Source organism: Rana temporaria, chromosome 1 (assembly GCF_905171775.1).
Source record: "Rana temporaria chromosome 1, aRanTem1.1, whole genome shotgun sequence".
Taxonomy (NCBI): domain Eukaryota; kingdom Metazoa; phylum Chordata; class Amphibia; order Anura; family Ranidae; genus Rana; species Rana temporaria.
The window spans coordinates 179259197-179275168 of NC_053489.1; the positions used below are offsets into that span (position 1 = coordinate 179259197).

Sequence of the window (15972 nt, forward strand, 5' to 3'; positions counted from 1 at the left end):
AACTAACCCGAAGAGCAAGGCCACCAACTGAAGGTAGAGCTGTTCTACCGCAAAACACAGAAACTTCTGGTGAGCGGGAAAAATTGGCACATGCAGATATACACCTTTGATGTCTATTGATGCCAGAAATTCTCCTCCCTGCAGGGTGGTTATGACTAACCAGATTGACTCCCTGAGAATAGAGCGGGCGGTTAGGAACCGATGCAGGAACAAAAATTGTCTCTGGACAGCCGCACTCTGAACAAATTGTAGCCTTTATTAAAAGAAGGACAGCACTACAAGTCACAGCAAAAGAAAATAAAACCCGACTGCTGATGCGTTTCGCACTATAACTAGTGCTTAGTCATAGCTCAGGAACCGATCTTTGAGATCTAGAATGGGTCAGACATCAGGGGAATCTCTATGATTACTCCCTGAGATGTCAATTGCTCCAGAGGCCTTCTTTTCACTGGGTCTTTGGGAACTTTCGACCTGAGAAAACGAAAAGGTGGAAACTCTCTAAAATCTATTTTGTACCCTAGAGATACGGTGGAGATGACCCATCTCTCTCGGATCTCTTCCTGACAAGCCTATGAAAACTGCAGAAGCCTTCCCCCCACTCGAATTAGCAGTGGCGCCCCTTCATAAGAAGGCCTTGGGACTCTGCTTTGCAGATTTCTGCCCCCATGGCTTCTTCTGGTCTTGTGGCTTACCTCTCGCACCCGACAGCGGAGGCCGTCGCGACTGCCTGGAGGGTGTCGCGGCTGGAATCAGGGAAGAACATTTAAATAAAGGACATGTACTCCTTTTCACTGGTAAAAGGGCACTCTTACCACCGATTTTTTTGGATATATTTATCCAAATCATCCCCAACCGTTTCCTATGAAAGGAAAAACCTGCCAAAAGCTTTTTGCATGGCAATTCAGCTGACCAATGCTTCAACCAGAGAATTCTATGCATATGCACCGATAAAAGAGCGTGACAAGCTTCAATTTTTTATGTCATTTTTGAAAATGTAATTTTTCGTGTTGTAAAAAATGATCGTGTGTGGGCAAAAACAACGTTTTAAACCCGCACATGCCCAGAAACAAGTTACGAGACGGGAGTGCTCGTTCTGGTAAAACTACCATTTATAATGGAGTAAGCACATTCATCACGCTGTAACAGACAAAAAAGCACGAATTGTCTTTTACCAACAAGTAACCAGCTAAAAGCAGCCTCAAGGCGAATAGAACTTCCCCTTTAGAGTGCCGTCCCTTTGTTCATCATTTTTCAAAAACGATGGTGTGTGGGCAACATCATTTTTAAATAATGAAGTTGGAAAAACTGCGGTTTTTTTTCCATGATAAAAAATTAAATTTTTTTTCATGCCGAAAAGTGATCGTGTGTACGGGGCATTATTCACAGAAGAGATAGCAGTGTCTACTGCTGGCAAACTCCACTTCTTAATGAATATTTCCTCCATAGGATAGAGAAGAGAAAATCTTCTAGGAGGAGAAAATATCTATCTGGGTAATCAAAGTCAGCATATATCAGCTGCTCCAGCAATGGGCATACAGGAAATGAATGTAGACCCTGTGGAGGCCTTAGGGAACCCAAAGAGGAAAAGGGGGCATAAGCCACCTGTGCTGGAGGCAACTTGTATCCAGAACAGACCAATTCTGTAAGGGATTGTACTAGCAATTTCTGAGATTACGAGGCTGAGAAGGGCTCTTCTGAGAGTGAATCCTCAGAGGGGGAGTCATCCGCCTGCCCTTCTTCCTGGTCACCCAATGGCATCGCAACAGAATCAGCCCATTCCTGTTCCAACACTGGAAGGTCAGGCGAAGGAGAAGGGGACCTATCGCGTTTTTTCCCTGACTGGGAGGAAGACGCAAACACATCAGCTATTTTTCCTTCTAAACCAGCTAACGCTGAAGCCAAATCGTCCTTGGTGACGTATGCAGAGGCTGAAGTATTGGAAGTGGCTACTATGCCTGAGAGTCTGTATGACTCAGACTGGCCAGTTGCTTCTGGTCCTTCAGGTGAAGATAGAACTGTGGTAGCAGGACTAGGATCCTCAGCCCCCGACCGCGGCCCCTTTGCGATCCTCCCCTTTAAATGTTTCTCACCCCTCTTCCGGGAAGACATAGTCCTAAGCACAAAAGGCAGAGGTACTTACAATGTGCATTTACTGCTGAGCTTTAATCCAGCAATGGAAAACATGCCGCTATCACTGCTCAGTCTGATGCTGAGAAGACATGCCCTTAGGAATGCCTTTAATGCCATACAGCGCTTACATGCCCTTATATGCTCTGTGTCCCTCTATCAGCCACCTGACTCTTTCCAGAGTAAAAGCTTTATAGGCAGTGAGCCTTGTGCCTGTGCCGTGTTACAAGAACGTTTGTTTCCACGTGCACGCCGGCCATGCCAAGCCACAGCCCCCTGCTTCCTAGGACAGCTTATGTAAAAAGAGCTATTCCCGCGCGCGAACCTATGAACGAATGGTCCTGCAAACAGAGCACTCAGGGGGAGAAGGGCTGTATCCCTAGGGAAAGCCAACCATGTGTTTCAGGGGGCGGAGATCTCCCAGCCCCTTCGGTAGCCATAACAGAGCAGAGTAAGGAGGCAACGCTGTTCAACAGGAGCGCAGGCAGACACTAAGCACACTGCAGGGGAAGCATGCTAATGTTGAACACCACGTATGTTATAATTACACATTTTAGTGGTAAAAAAACAGGCAAGGCAACGTTTACTCATAAGAAGTCCAAAGGTCTCCCTTGCATACTGGGGTCACTTCCTTGAACCCGTACAGCACCCTGCCAGGACAACCTTTGATTTGGGTATGCGACCAAGGTGCCAGATCCCAGGGTCCAGCCCTCAACGTACGAGCAGTACAGACAAGTGGCCTCATTTTCCAAGAGGCTCGGGTACCATCCATTTTGGCCATTGCTGATAGATCCCACTGCATAGCCCCTTGATCCTGCTTAAGGATTTCTGAACAAGCCTTTTTCTTTAGCATAACACTTCAACAACCGTGACCAACACCTTCAGACACTGGTGAAAAAAACTAAGGTACTTCCTGTGTGGGAGGAGTTATATAGAGGGGGACTTCCTGTCTTGGGTTGCCAGTGTCCAATCACCTAGAGGTGGCATATAACCCACATAGTAATTACTATGGCTGCTCTGTGTCCGGTGATGTACGATAAAGAAATAGAAATTGTTTTCATATGTGTATAGCTATGACTAAGCACTAGTTTCAGTGCGAAACGCGTCAGCAGTCAGGTTTTATTTTATTTTGCTGCGACTTGTAGTGCTGTCCTCCTTTTAATAAAATGCTACAATTTGTTCAGAGTGCGGCTGTCCAGAGACAATCTTTGTTCCTGCTTTGCTAAGTGCATTGCCTGCACCTGAGTTGTCTGCAATGGAGGATATTCATCTGTGTTCCCACCTGGAGCGGCTATTCCCTTTTCCCCTAAATGTGAATAAACATGTGCAGCTGCCCCTTTAATTGGATGACCCACCTTTAAGGCACATTACATAGTAATATACTGTTCACATGGTTTAAAATAGTAGTACAACTGATATTTCAAGGCACATTGTATCAGAGTATCATTATCTTGCTATTGCTGCTTTATGTTTTAAAGATATATTGGTAATTCGAAACAAAGTGGTTGTGCCGTCTTACAGAAAAAAAGAGAACATAGCTCATTTTGAAGCTACTACCTGTAAGCCTATGTAGCTAGGATAGAAGAGACGTTATGAAAGTTACAAACAGGCAGAAACCTAACTAATGACATCCAACAGTCTGGCCAACAACCTAGCAAACTAGCTCCCTGAATAAATATAAAATCAGTTTCTAGTTTTTATAATTTGTACATACTTGTTAATTACTATCCCACCTTATACTTCATTACTCCATTTTAAAAGCACAGGGAATTGTCTCCTGTGTGTATGCACAACACACACACATACATACACACACACACGCGCATGCATACTCACGCACAGTACCTCACAAAAAAAGTGAGTACACTTCTCACATTTTTGTACATATTTTATTGTATCTTTTCAACACTGAAGAAATGACACTTTGCTACAATGTAAAGTAGTGAGTGTACAGCTTGTATAACAGTGTAAATTTGCTGTCCCCTCAAAATAACTCAACACACAGCCATTAATGTCTAAACTGCTGGCAACAAAAGTGAGTACACCCCTAAGGCCTTGTACACACGAGGAGACATATCCGATGAAAACGGTCCGCGGACCGTTTTCATCGGACATGTCTCCTGGGAGATTTTGGTCTGATGTGTGTACACACCATCAGACCAAAATCCCAGCGGACAGAGAACGCGGTGACGTAGAAGACACCGACGTTCTCAAACACGGAAGTTCAATGCTTCTACGCATGCGTACTAACCAGCGGACATGTCTGACGGACAGGTTTCCAGCGGACAAGTGGAAGCGGGCAAGCATGCTAAGAAACTTTTGTCCGCTGGATAACGGTCCGATAGGCCGTACACACGACCGAACATGTCCGCGGACCAGTTTCAGCGGACATGTTCGGTCGTGTGTACGGGGCCTAAGTGAGAATGTCCAAATTGGGCCCAAAGTGTCAATATTTTGTGTGGCCACCATTATTTTCCAGCACTGCATTAACCCTCTTGGGCATGGAGTTCGCCAGAGCTTCACAGTCCTCTTTCACTTCTCCATGACGACATCACGGAGCTGCCATAATTCAATTCAGATTTAAAAAAAGGGCATAGATAACAACTGTTGAAGTGTGTATAAATATCTTGGGCCCCTCTGTGTGTGTGTGTGTGTGTGTGTGTGTGCACGTGTGTGTGTGTGTATGTGTGTGTGTGTATACACACACACACATACATACATACACACATACATACATATACACATACACACACACACACACAGGGCTTTTTTTCTCAGAAAATAGGTGTAGGAACTCACCCTCCCCATCCAAATCCCCGCCCACAACCACCCCCAGACACACCTTCCTTAGAGGAGAGAAGTAGAGTGGCGCCAAATAATTGTAATAAGTGAAGGCTTAGAACTGCGCATCACACATGATTCAGGAATGTGTAACACACAAGGTACAGTTGTGAGCAGTGCATATCACACAAGGCGAAAAAAAAAAATCAGCCAACAAGATAGTACTTACATTTAATGCAAAGTGTCCCTTGTTCTCAGAAATATGGAGCATATAGCCCTCTGTACAGAGTGCAGGGGTCAGGAATATGTAACATAGAGCCCAGCACACAGAGAGCAGTGGTAACACATATGCAATATGTAGTCCAGCATACAGCATTGCTCAAGGGTATGTAATGCAAAACCCATAGTGCAGAGTACAGCATTCATAAGGAGTACCATCCAGAGGCCTTTAATGTGTAACATACAGCACAGCATACAGAGCATAGAAGTTCTGAGTATGTAATGTACAAGGGGTTACAAAATTCTCACCACTGCACCCTGCATGCTGTGCCATACATTACGCACTCTTGGTCACCAACTCCGTATGCTTTACTGTCCCCTAGCAAATTTCCCTGGTCTTTCCCCTCAAGTATCACCACAAAAGCAACCATCAAATACTCACTTCTGCTCATCTCTTTGCTTACCTCTTTGTCCCCCACCCACACCTAACCTCTGCAACCCTTATCCACAGCTCACCTTTTCTTTCCCTGTCCACAGCTCCACTCTGCACCCCTATCCTTATCTCACCTTTGCCGCGCCAACCCCCTTAACACCTCACTTCTGCACCCCTCCAACTACAGCTTACCCCTTCAGTCCACAACTAGCCTTTGCACCCCCATCCATATTATCTCTGCTCCCCTTCTGCACCCCATCCATATTATCTGTGCACCCCCATCCATATTATCGCTGCTCCCCTTTTGCACCTCCATCTAAAGCTCAGCCCAATCCACAACTCTCACCTTTTCCACCCCCATGTTTGACCTCTACACTCCAGCTTTCCCTACAGCTCCCACCTCTGCACAACCTCCCCCACCCTCCACAGATCTCATTTTGCACAACCTGCCCTCCCCTCCACAACTCTTACTTTGCACAACCTGCCTTCTGCAGCTCTTACCTCTGTACAAAGCTCCCCCTTCCCAGTTCATCTCTCTGGACAAATTGTGTCAGTAGGACAGTGTCAGGAGGGCAGTGGACAGGGTCAGGAGGGCAGTGGACGGGGTCAGGAGGGGAGTGGACGGGGTCAGGAGGGGAGTGGACGGGGTCAGGAGGGGAGTGGACGGGGTCAGGAGGGGAGTGGACGGGGTCAGGAGGGGAGTGGACGGTGTGAGTTGGGGGGGTTAACGGTGTCAGTAGAGCAGTGTAGCTCCATCCAAAAAAAGCTTTACTGAACCCAACCTTATACAAACTGTTCACAAAGTAGTATTTTACAGCCCTTTCAAGCACCCTTTAAATACAAAAAAAAGCCCCAAATATCCAAAGCAATCCACAGGCACCCCACAAATAGAGAATATCAAATACAGGCTACTGAGTGAGTACAGACAATATAGTACATATGCAAGGATGGGACTGCAGGGGGAACTAGACTGTGATCTTCAATCAGCAGCAATTTCCCTGGAAAGACCACCTTGACAAGTCCCACGCTGGAAAGCTTGTGGACTGTGAACTTCAGGAAAGTAAAGCAATGAGGAGGAAAGAAAGGACCCTCAGTTCTGCACTCACCCAGCGGTCGTGTCCCTTAGCTTGCGCGGCAAGTCCTGCCCGCACTCCAAACCAGTCACATACTCGGCTTGCAGAGGGGGAAGAGCCTGGGGCTATGTGTCTGCAGACTCTGCACTGAGCAGGCACTGGCACGCTTCTCCCCCCTCACAGCACACAACACGGCACGACTCACACAGCGCCGGGGACGCGGGCAGATCGCCGAACAGTGCAGGCAGGGGAGGGAGACACCTGCACAGAAAATCCCATTCAAAACCTGTACTGTCCTTGTGAAAAGGGATGCCATAAGTGCCGGAACGGCGTTCCCCACGTTTCGATATGCTATATCTTAATTATAGCATAAAAAGGGAGATCTAAACTACACTGTCTTCGGTAAAAAACAGACGTTTTTCTTGCATACATTTACAAATACATGTTGAAGTCACACAGCTGTGTCAAGGCTCTCCTGAGGAGTGTGGTCCCAGACTCAAAACTTTCCAGAGTTCCCAATTATGAGGCATTATTCTTGTTATTATACAGGATTTATATAGTGCCAACTGTTTATGCAGCGCTTTACAACTTGATGGTAGATCGTACAAATACAATACACTTTAATACAGTGGAAATCAGAGGGCGCTGCTCCTTAGAGCTTACAATCTAAGAGGGAAGGTCAAGAGATACAAGAGGTAAGAACTGTGGGAGGTGTGCTGATGGAGAAAAATGTACAGTTGTTAGGTGGGGGCCAGATAGGCTTCTCTGAAAAGATGAGTTTTCAGCGATTGTCTGAAAGTGGACAAAGTAGGAGAAAGTCGGACAGATTGGGGTAGGCTCTGGAGAAGTCCTGTAGGCGAGCATGGATGAGGTGACAAGGAGCGAAGAGAACAATTAGGTTGGTATTTTGAGACTAGGTTAGTTATGTAGCTGGGGGCCAGATTGTGGATGGCTTTATAAGTTATAGTTAGTATCTTGAATTTAATTTGTTGGCTGAGTAGAAGCCAATAGAGGGATTGGCAGGGGGGTATAGCAGACGCCGAGTAGTATTGTGAGGGGGATGAGCCTGGCAGTAGCATTCATGATGGACTGAAGTGGGGATAACCTATTTAGAGGTAAGCCAATGAGGAGGGAGTTGCAGGCATATACAATCAGTGCACAAACTAAGGGCAAACTCACCTGGATGCAACCCCTTGCTCCTTAACCACTTCAGACCCGCGCTATAGCCGAATGACGGCTACAGCGCGGACCTGAAAATCCAACTGGACGTCAATTGACGTCCGCCCCTTTGCGCGTTACGTGCGCGCGCGCGCTCCAGAGCGCACAGCGGGGAAACTCTGTGTTGGCCGTGTTCCTTGGACACAGCCAATTACAGATCGCCGCGAACGGCCAATCAGAGTGGCCGTTTGCGATGCGATCTGTGCGGCCAATGAGAGATGATTTCATATGTAAACATATGAGATCATCTCTCATTGCCGTTTTACACAGAGACAGCATCCTGTCTCTGGAGAGGAGACCGATCTGTGTCCCTTGTACATAGGGACATAGATCGGTCACCCCCCCCAGTCACCCCCCCTCCACCTACAGTTAGAACACAATGCAGGGAATACATTTAGCCCCTTCCTCACCCCCTAGTGTTAACCCCTTCAATGCCAGTCACATTTATACTGTAATTAGTGCATATTTATAGCACTGGTCGCAGTATAAATGTGAATGGCGTCAAAAGTGTCCGATGTGTCCGCCATAACGTCGCAGTCCCAATAAAAATCGCAGATCGCCGCCATTTCTAGTAAAAAAAATAAATAATAAAAAATAATAATTCTGTCCCCTATTTTGTAGGCGCTATAACTTTTGCGAAAACCAGTCGCTTATTGCGATTTTTTTTTTTGTTTACCAAAAATATGTAGAAGAATACGTATCGGCCTAAACTGAGGAAAAAAAAAAGTGTTTTTGTTTTTTTTAATTCGGATATTTATTATAGCAACAAGAAAAAAATATTGTATTTTTTTCAAAATTGTCGCTCTTTTTTGTTTATAGCGCAAAAAATAAAAACCGCACAGGCGATCAAATACCACCAATAGAAAGATCTACTTGTGGGGAAAAAAGGACGTCAATTTTGTTTGGGAGCCACGTCGCACGACTGCGCAATTGTTAGTTAAACCGTTGCAGTGCCGAAAGCTGAAATTTCACCTGGGCAGGAGGGGGGTATATGTGCCCAGTAAGCAAGTGGTTAAAAATACAGCAACAGAAGTTATTGCATCAGCATTGCAAGGCAACTAAAGACTTCCAATGTGCGTCTCCACCACAAAACTGGCAGCAACTCAAATCGGTTTGGAACTAGCAAAAAGGTGAAAGGTGCACATGGGCAGGGTGGAATACAAAGCAATACAAAGGGGGTCTCCAGCATACTTTCACACCAGTAAAAAGCCTAAATACTCAGGTTAAAAAAAAAACTAAAAAAAAAACATTATATATATATATATATATATATATATATATATATATATATATATATATATATATATATATATATATATATATATATATAGCGATAGATAGAGAAAGGTATAGGTAGATCTATCCATCTATAGATAGAGATATACATGTATACACACACACACACACACACACACACACACACACACACATATATATATACAGCCATCTATATATATTGCATATAGTTATATTTATATGTTTATAAGTATTACTACTGCACAAGGATTGTATGTCATTGCTTTTCCTCTAGGGTTTCTTCTAGGGTATTTACTATAAGCTAGAACTGCTATAAGATCTGACCAAAATGTAAATTAATAACAGAAAAAACTGGAGAGGAAATTAATCTTTTTTCACACATGTCCAACAATTGCAACTAAAGATAGCTACACAAATTTACATTTACCTTCAGGTTTTGCATCTGACGCAGCATGTCGCATGTTTTTTAAGTGAAGTTGTGCTCTTTGTAGTTTCTGTTCTGCATTAAAAAGCTTTAAAACAAAATAAAGGCCCTGTCAGTCACCTGCTGTGCATTAACAGATAGCAAGGAAAACATCAAGTAACTCTACTTAACTGTCTTTGCAATTAAACTTTTCATATAAAAGTCCTGAAGCAAGTTTCAGATACTTTCTGTAAAAATAAATAAAAAAAATGCTCATGATATCCCTTTGCCATGCAGGGCCGTCTTTACTGTTGATTAGAGCCCTGGCAAAAAAAATTCTTGGGGCCCCCCATGCAATTTTGCTCTCCACCTGCTCTGAGACATATAATAAATATCAGCTAATTTTAAAATCAGTTTACTGTATCAGATCAGGCAGTGATTGCGATTGGTTGCCAAAGGTTACAGCATATCATTACCACTTACTGACTGGTTGCTAGAGGTTACAGCACACATTACGGCTCACTGATTAGTTGCTAGAGGTTACAGCACATGATTTCTTCTTGTTGATTGGTTGCTAGAGATTACTTTACAGTAATACTGCTCACTGATTGGTTGGTATTACTTCACCTCTTCACTGCAGAGGGGAATGATATACATATGAATGCTGCCGGCCTCAGGTATTTACATATGCATGCCACCGGTATTTACATATGAATAACGGTTATTTATATGTAAACACAGGGTCTGCAGGTGAGTCATCTATACACAACAATAGAGCAGAGCTGGGCAGGATTAGTAGCACTTCACACTGAGATATCAGGACACAGCACAGGACTAAAACTTCAAGGGACAAGGGAATTTAAACTGGGATAGTTGGCAAGTATGATGCAGCTGCTTTGGGCCCCACAACAAAGACAGGGCTCAGGGCAGCTGCCGCGTTTGCCCTGCCTTAAAGACGGCCCTGAGGCCATGGTCAGGTACATGAGAAAGATTGAAAAACAAACACTTGCGTGTGGGCTTCTTCCAAAAACAATAGCAGCCTCCGCTTTTTTTTTCTTTTCTTATGTAAGGTGTGCCGTCAGTTAGTATGAAGCAATACAGGGAGTGGACACACACAATATATTGTCAGATACTAAAGGCCAATGTGGACAACATTTTGAGATTGGAGACAGATCTCTATCCTTTTCCGATTGTAGGGGGTCTGTTGTCTTTAAAGTGGTAGTGAAGTCCGCTTTGTGATTTTTACCTACAAGTAAGCCTATAAAAAGGCTTACCTGTAAGTAAAATGAAAATCTCTAGTTTAGGAGATGTTCACACTGGATGCAGACAGTGACGTCACCGGCGTATGCGCACGGTATGCCAGACCTTCAGAGCACCGTGCCAGAACCGAGGGCTCCCGTGCGAATGCGCTGGAGTGACGTCATCACGGCTCCAGCCACTTACAGAGCCAGAGTGTGCCAAACCCAAAAGGAAGAATAGGGGAAGATGGAAGCCCTGTCAGTGGTGACAGCGCTCCATTGGGGGGGCTTTGATTTAGGCCAAGTATACTACCACATTAAGCCATCGTCTTGAAGGGGAAAGGGTTTTTTTTTTTTTGGTTTTTTTTTTACTGCAGTGGTTTACAACCGCTTTAAGAATGTTATTTTGCTAATGCACTCCTAGATTTAACCGTTTTTTAACAAGGCTCCAAAGAAACATCTCCCCCCATTAAAAGCTAAATTCACCTTTTCAGGGAGAATTTCACTTCTGACATAAATAGAAGTCTTTTCTAATATTTTTCAGCCCAAGCTATCCCAGTGTACTTATCTCTCAACTTTAAAGCGCACCTCAAAAAATGCATTCTCACTTTCTGTAGCATCATGTGACCATCCAGGAAACTTCATATCCCATATTCTGAATCGGCTGCAAAGGCTATGAATGTATTTTTCTGTAGCACATGGAGCTCATTGCCCTGAAGAGATTATCCATCCCAAATCACCTTTCCAGATAGCTTACTCAGTCACAACTCACATGAAAGAAGATCTGGCGATGTTTATTCGTCGTATGATCCGTAGAATGCAAGTTACAACAGGTAAAAGAACGATTCTTCCATGCAGGTAGAAGAAACATACAGGTCACATGAATTACAGCATTAAAATGACTGATACAGAAAAGAGGGGGAGGAGACTGAGCAGCATGCAAACTAAGGAATGCCACAAGAGTCAAACTAGATAGGGATTAAAGAGACAGTACATAATAAAAATAATATCATGTAACATGACACTCCCCGCCTGAAATCTTTAGATTTCAAAGTCTATTACATATATAAAGATAAGTCCAACTTGAACCTGTAGGGAAAGAAACGTTAAAGGTAAAACTGGTGTGTAAACCATAGATACGAGATACCCGCAAACACAAGAAGGTATGCAGTAAATGAACAATGAAACATGACGTCCAAAAAACAGATGGCTTGAGTCCTGCAGTCTATCGTTTGTAATCGTGGGACTTCAACAGTAGCACAGTCAATAGTGATAGTGATATTCTCCCCGCCATAGCAGGTATAGCCGGTACTCCTGCCTAAGTCACTCATTATGACTTCAGCTATTTCCACTGCTAGCACAGCTGCACAAAGTTCAAGTCTGGGTATGGTATGTGCGGGTTTTGGTGTTAGCTTTGTCTTGCCTAGAACAAAGTTGCAGTGTATGTCTCCATTAACTCCTGAGGTCTTCAAATAGGCCACTGCAGCTATAGCTTCAACTGATGCATCTGAGAAAATATGGATTTCCCTCTGGACAGCGGCTGAGATGGAGACTGGGGCATAGCAACGTGGAATTTGGAGCTGTTCTAATGTCTTCAGAGAACCTCTCCATTTCTCCCATCTTTGTTGTTTCTCAATAGGTAACGGAGTGTCCCAATCTATGTTATCAGTAGTAAGCTGTCTTAATAACATCTTACCTTGGGTGGTGACTGGGGCTATAAATCCCAGTGGGTCGTAGATGCTGTTCACTACGGACAAGACTCCTCTCTTGGTGAAGGGTTTGTCACAGGTTGACACCTGGAAGGTGAATGTGTCTGCCTTGATGTTCCACAGCAGACCTAGACTTCTCTGTATAGGGGGTGTGTCTGACCCAAGGTCAAGGTCTTTCACACTGGCAGCATAGTCCTCAGGGTGAAATGCATTCATTAGCTCTTGGCTGTTAAATATAATTTTGTGAAGTCTCAAGTTTGCTACAGCTAGCATCTCCTTTGTTCTGGTAAGAAGATTAATTGCTTCTTTAGCAGTAGGAAAGGATTTGAGCCCGTCGTCTACGTAAAAGTTCCTTTCAACAAATTGACGAGCATCGGATCCATACTCAGCTTCTCCAAGCTGAGCTGTCTTTTTTAGTCCATAGATTGCTACAGCTGGGGAAGGGCTGTTCCCAAAGACGTGTACCCTCATTCGGTAATCAATTACCTCTTTGTTGATGTCGTTGTCCTTGTGCCATAGAAACCTGAGGTAATTCCTGTTATCTTCCTTGACGATGAAGCAGTGGAACATTTGTTGAATGTCGGCCATCACCGCTACAGGTTCTTGACGAAAGCGAATTAGGACTCCAATGAGGTTGTTGTTCAAGTTGGGCCCTGTGAGGAGCATGTCGTTAAGTGAGAAGCCTTCATGTTGGGCACTGGAGTCAAAGACAACTCTGATTTGGTCTGGCTTTCGTGGGTGATACACACCGAAGGAAGGGAGGTACCAGCATTCTTCACCTTCTTTCATTGGGGGTGCGGGTACGGCATGACCCCTGTCAAAGATATTCTGTATGAAGTCCACAAAATGTCTTTCCATCTCTGGCTTCCTGCTTAAGGTACGCTTTAAGGAGGAGAATCTTTTGACTGCTTGATGTAGATTGTTTGGTAGCTTCTCTCTCGGGAGGCGAAAGGGTAGGGGTGCTACCCAGCTATTGGAATCTTCCTGAAAGAACTCATTGTCCATTACTTTAAGGAATTCTTTGTCTTCTGCCGAAGGAGCCAACTTGTCGTCTTCACTGCTTACATTGAAAACTGTAGAACCAAAGCTGTCATCGTAGGTGCGGGAAAGGTTTGTGTTGCCATGTTGCAACTTGCAGCTAGTTACCTTCTCCTTTACCCAGTAGTGATGTGGGCATGGCTCAAAGTGAGTATTACGACCATTTGGCAATACATTTGTCTTGAATGAAGAAATGTTAGTAGGCCTTTTCATTTTGCCTATACAGACGTTGCCTATGATGACCCAGCCTAAGTCCAGGTACTGGGCGAATGGGGCCTCTGGAGGTCCGCTGACCTGCCTGTGTACCTTGTGGATCCTTAGAATATCTCTTCCCAGCAGAAGAAGGATTTTAGCATCTTTGTCAAGTGGTGGGATTTCACTGGCTATTGACCTTAGATGAGGGTGGTAGAAGGCAACTTCTGGTGTAGGTATTTCTTCTTTGTTGGCTGGTATCTGGTTACACTCTACAAGTGTAGGTAAGGGTAATTGTAGGTTATTTTCTAGGGAGGACACAATAAATCCATGAGCCCTTCTTCCAAAAACCTCTGTAGTTCCACTACAAGTGCCTAAGGTGTAAGGGTGAACCTCTCCTTTTGTGCAAAATAGATCGAACAGTTCGGATCGTGCAAGCGATCGATTGCTTTGATCGTCTAAGATAGCATACACCCTTAAAGTCTTTTCTGGCTGATCCTTGTGATGAATATTCACTAGGCATATTTTAGCGCAAGATTTGTCACAGTGGTCTTCCCCACAGACTTCAGTGCACGAAGAAAATACCATGGTGGAATTAGGTACGTGATCTGTACTCTTCCCGCTGTGGTTCTGCCCAGGAGGAAGGTCTGCATGTTGTGAAGGATTGGACTCAAGGGGATGGAGTGCTTGCACATGGTCCTCGGAACCGCACTCTATGCACTTGATAGGAGTTTTACATTCCTTGGCAAAGTGATCGGTGGAAGCACAGCATCTATAACATACCCCAAAAGTCTTTAGGAGTTCCTTTCGTTCGTGTAGGGGCTTCTTTCTGAAACCGATACATTTTTTGAGGGGATGAGGCTTCTTGTGGATGGGACATAATCGGTTTGGGTTTTCGATCTTGCCGCTCTTGTTTGGGGCGGGAGTGGGAATAATGTCTGTCTTCCTAACAGACACGGGACCTCTGCGGTTCCTGTAGCTAGTATGTAGGTTGTCACCTTTAGGTGAGGGAGTATTGAACTCGCTGAATGCAAAACTAGGATCGTTCTTGGTGTCAGCAATGTTCCTGACGAAATTGCAGAAGTAGGAGAACGGGGGAAAGGAAACCTTGTTTTCCCCGTTTGTATGATGACCCAACTTGGATCCACTTTTCTTGTAGGCCATGCGGAAGCTTGCAAACGATAGGGTTAACTCCTCGAGCAGTGTCCAGGTAACTGAGGCCAGGTAGCTTAGGGTCAGTTTTGGCAAGCTGGACTTCGAGAAGAAGGTCGCTGAGTCTCTGGAACTCTATATTGTCCTTACCAGATATCCTTGGGAAATTTTCCAATCGTTTGAGCAATGCATTCTCTATGGCTTCAGGACTACCGTAAGTCTGTTCTAGACGCTCCCATGCTGCGGTGAGACCTGCAGTTGGATTGTCGATGTAAACTGACCTGAGGCTCTTGACACGTTCTGTTGACTGTGGGCCAAGCAACCCGATCAGCAGATCCAGCTCACGATCGGCAGTAAAACCGATACCGCCTAATGTAGTTTTGAAAGCGGCTTTCCAGCTTCTATAATTTTCAGGATGGTCGTCGAAGTTTACTAGGCCTGACTTGGCGAGCTCATGTCGAAGTAAGTACTTTACTACCTCTGTTGTATCGGTTGCCTCTGACTTTACATAGGAGGTTGCTGGTTGATTGTTGTGGATAGCATTGTTTATGGTATCGTTGCAAAGAGACGTGGGAAGATATGGTGCAGCAAGGGCATTCAGCTGAATTGTTGGGTGAAGGTCTGGAACAGTACTGTTAGCAGGAGGCTGGCGACTTGCTTGCGGATTAGTGTGCCGTTTTGTGACATATGCGGGATCAGCATGACAGTCGGGAGCTGCACTGGGGTGGGTTTGCATGTAGGAAGTGGCTGGAACAGCTTTTACCTGATGATGTGGTGAAGTCCTTGCGTTGCCGTGAAACGTGGAGGTAATTGAGTGTTCACTGCTGTGGTTTAGAACATAGTTCTTAGTGCGTTCAAAAGGATCTTCTACATCTGCCTTGACGCTGACCCTTTCGCTAGCATCTTCATCTGCACCGATAGCTTGTTCCAAAACCTTTAGTTTTGCTGCAGCTGCCTCGTAGTTGCTCTGTTCCTTTAAAGCTTCAATTGCTGCCCTTTGACGTGCCGTTTGAGCTTCTATTGCTGCCTTTTGATGCGCTGCCTCGGCTTCCATTACTGCCTTTTGATGCGCTGCCTCGGTTTCCATTACTGCCTTTTGATGCGCTGCCTCGGTTTCCATTTCTGCTCTCTT

The 15972-nt window shown here is 44.8% G+C and overlaps 1 protein-coding gene across 2 annotated transcripts in view; it reads right to left on the reverse strand.

Moving 5' to 3' along the window:
* Window positions 1–15972, reverse strand: part of IFT81 (intraflagellar transport 81) — a 234244-nt gene that overhangs the window by 164645 nt on the left and 53627 nt on the right. For both annotated transcript variants that reach the window (XM_040346783.1, XM_040346792.1), the window contains one exon: window positions 9536–9620. In XM_040346783.1, coding sequence (XP_040202717.1) covers window positions 9536–9620 — 85 coding nt within the window. The remainder of the gene's footprint in view (window positions 1–9535; window positions 9621–15972) is intronic.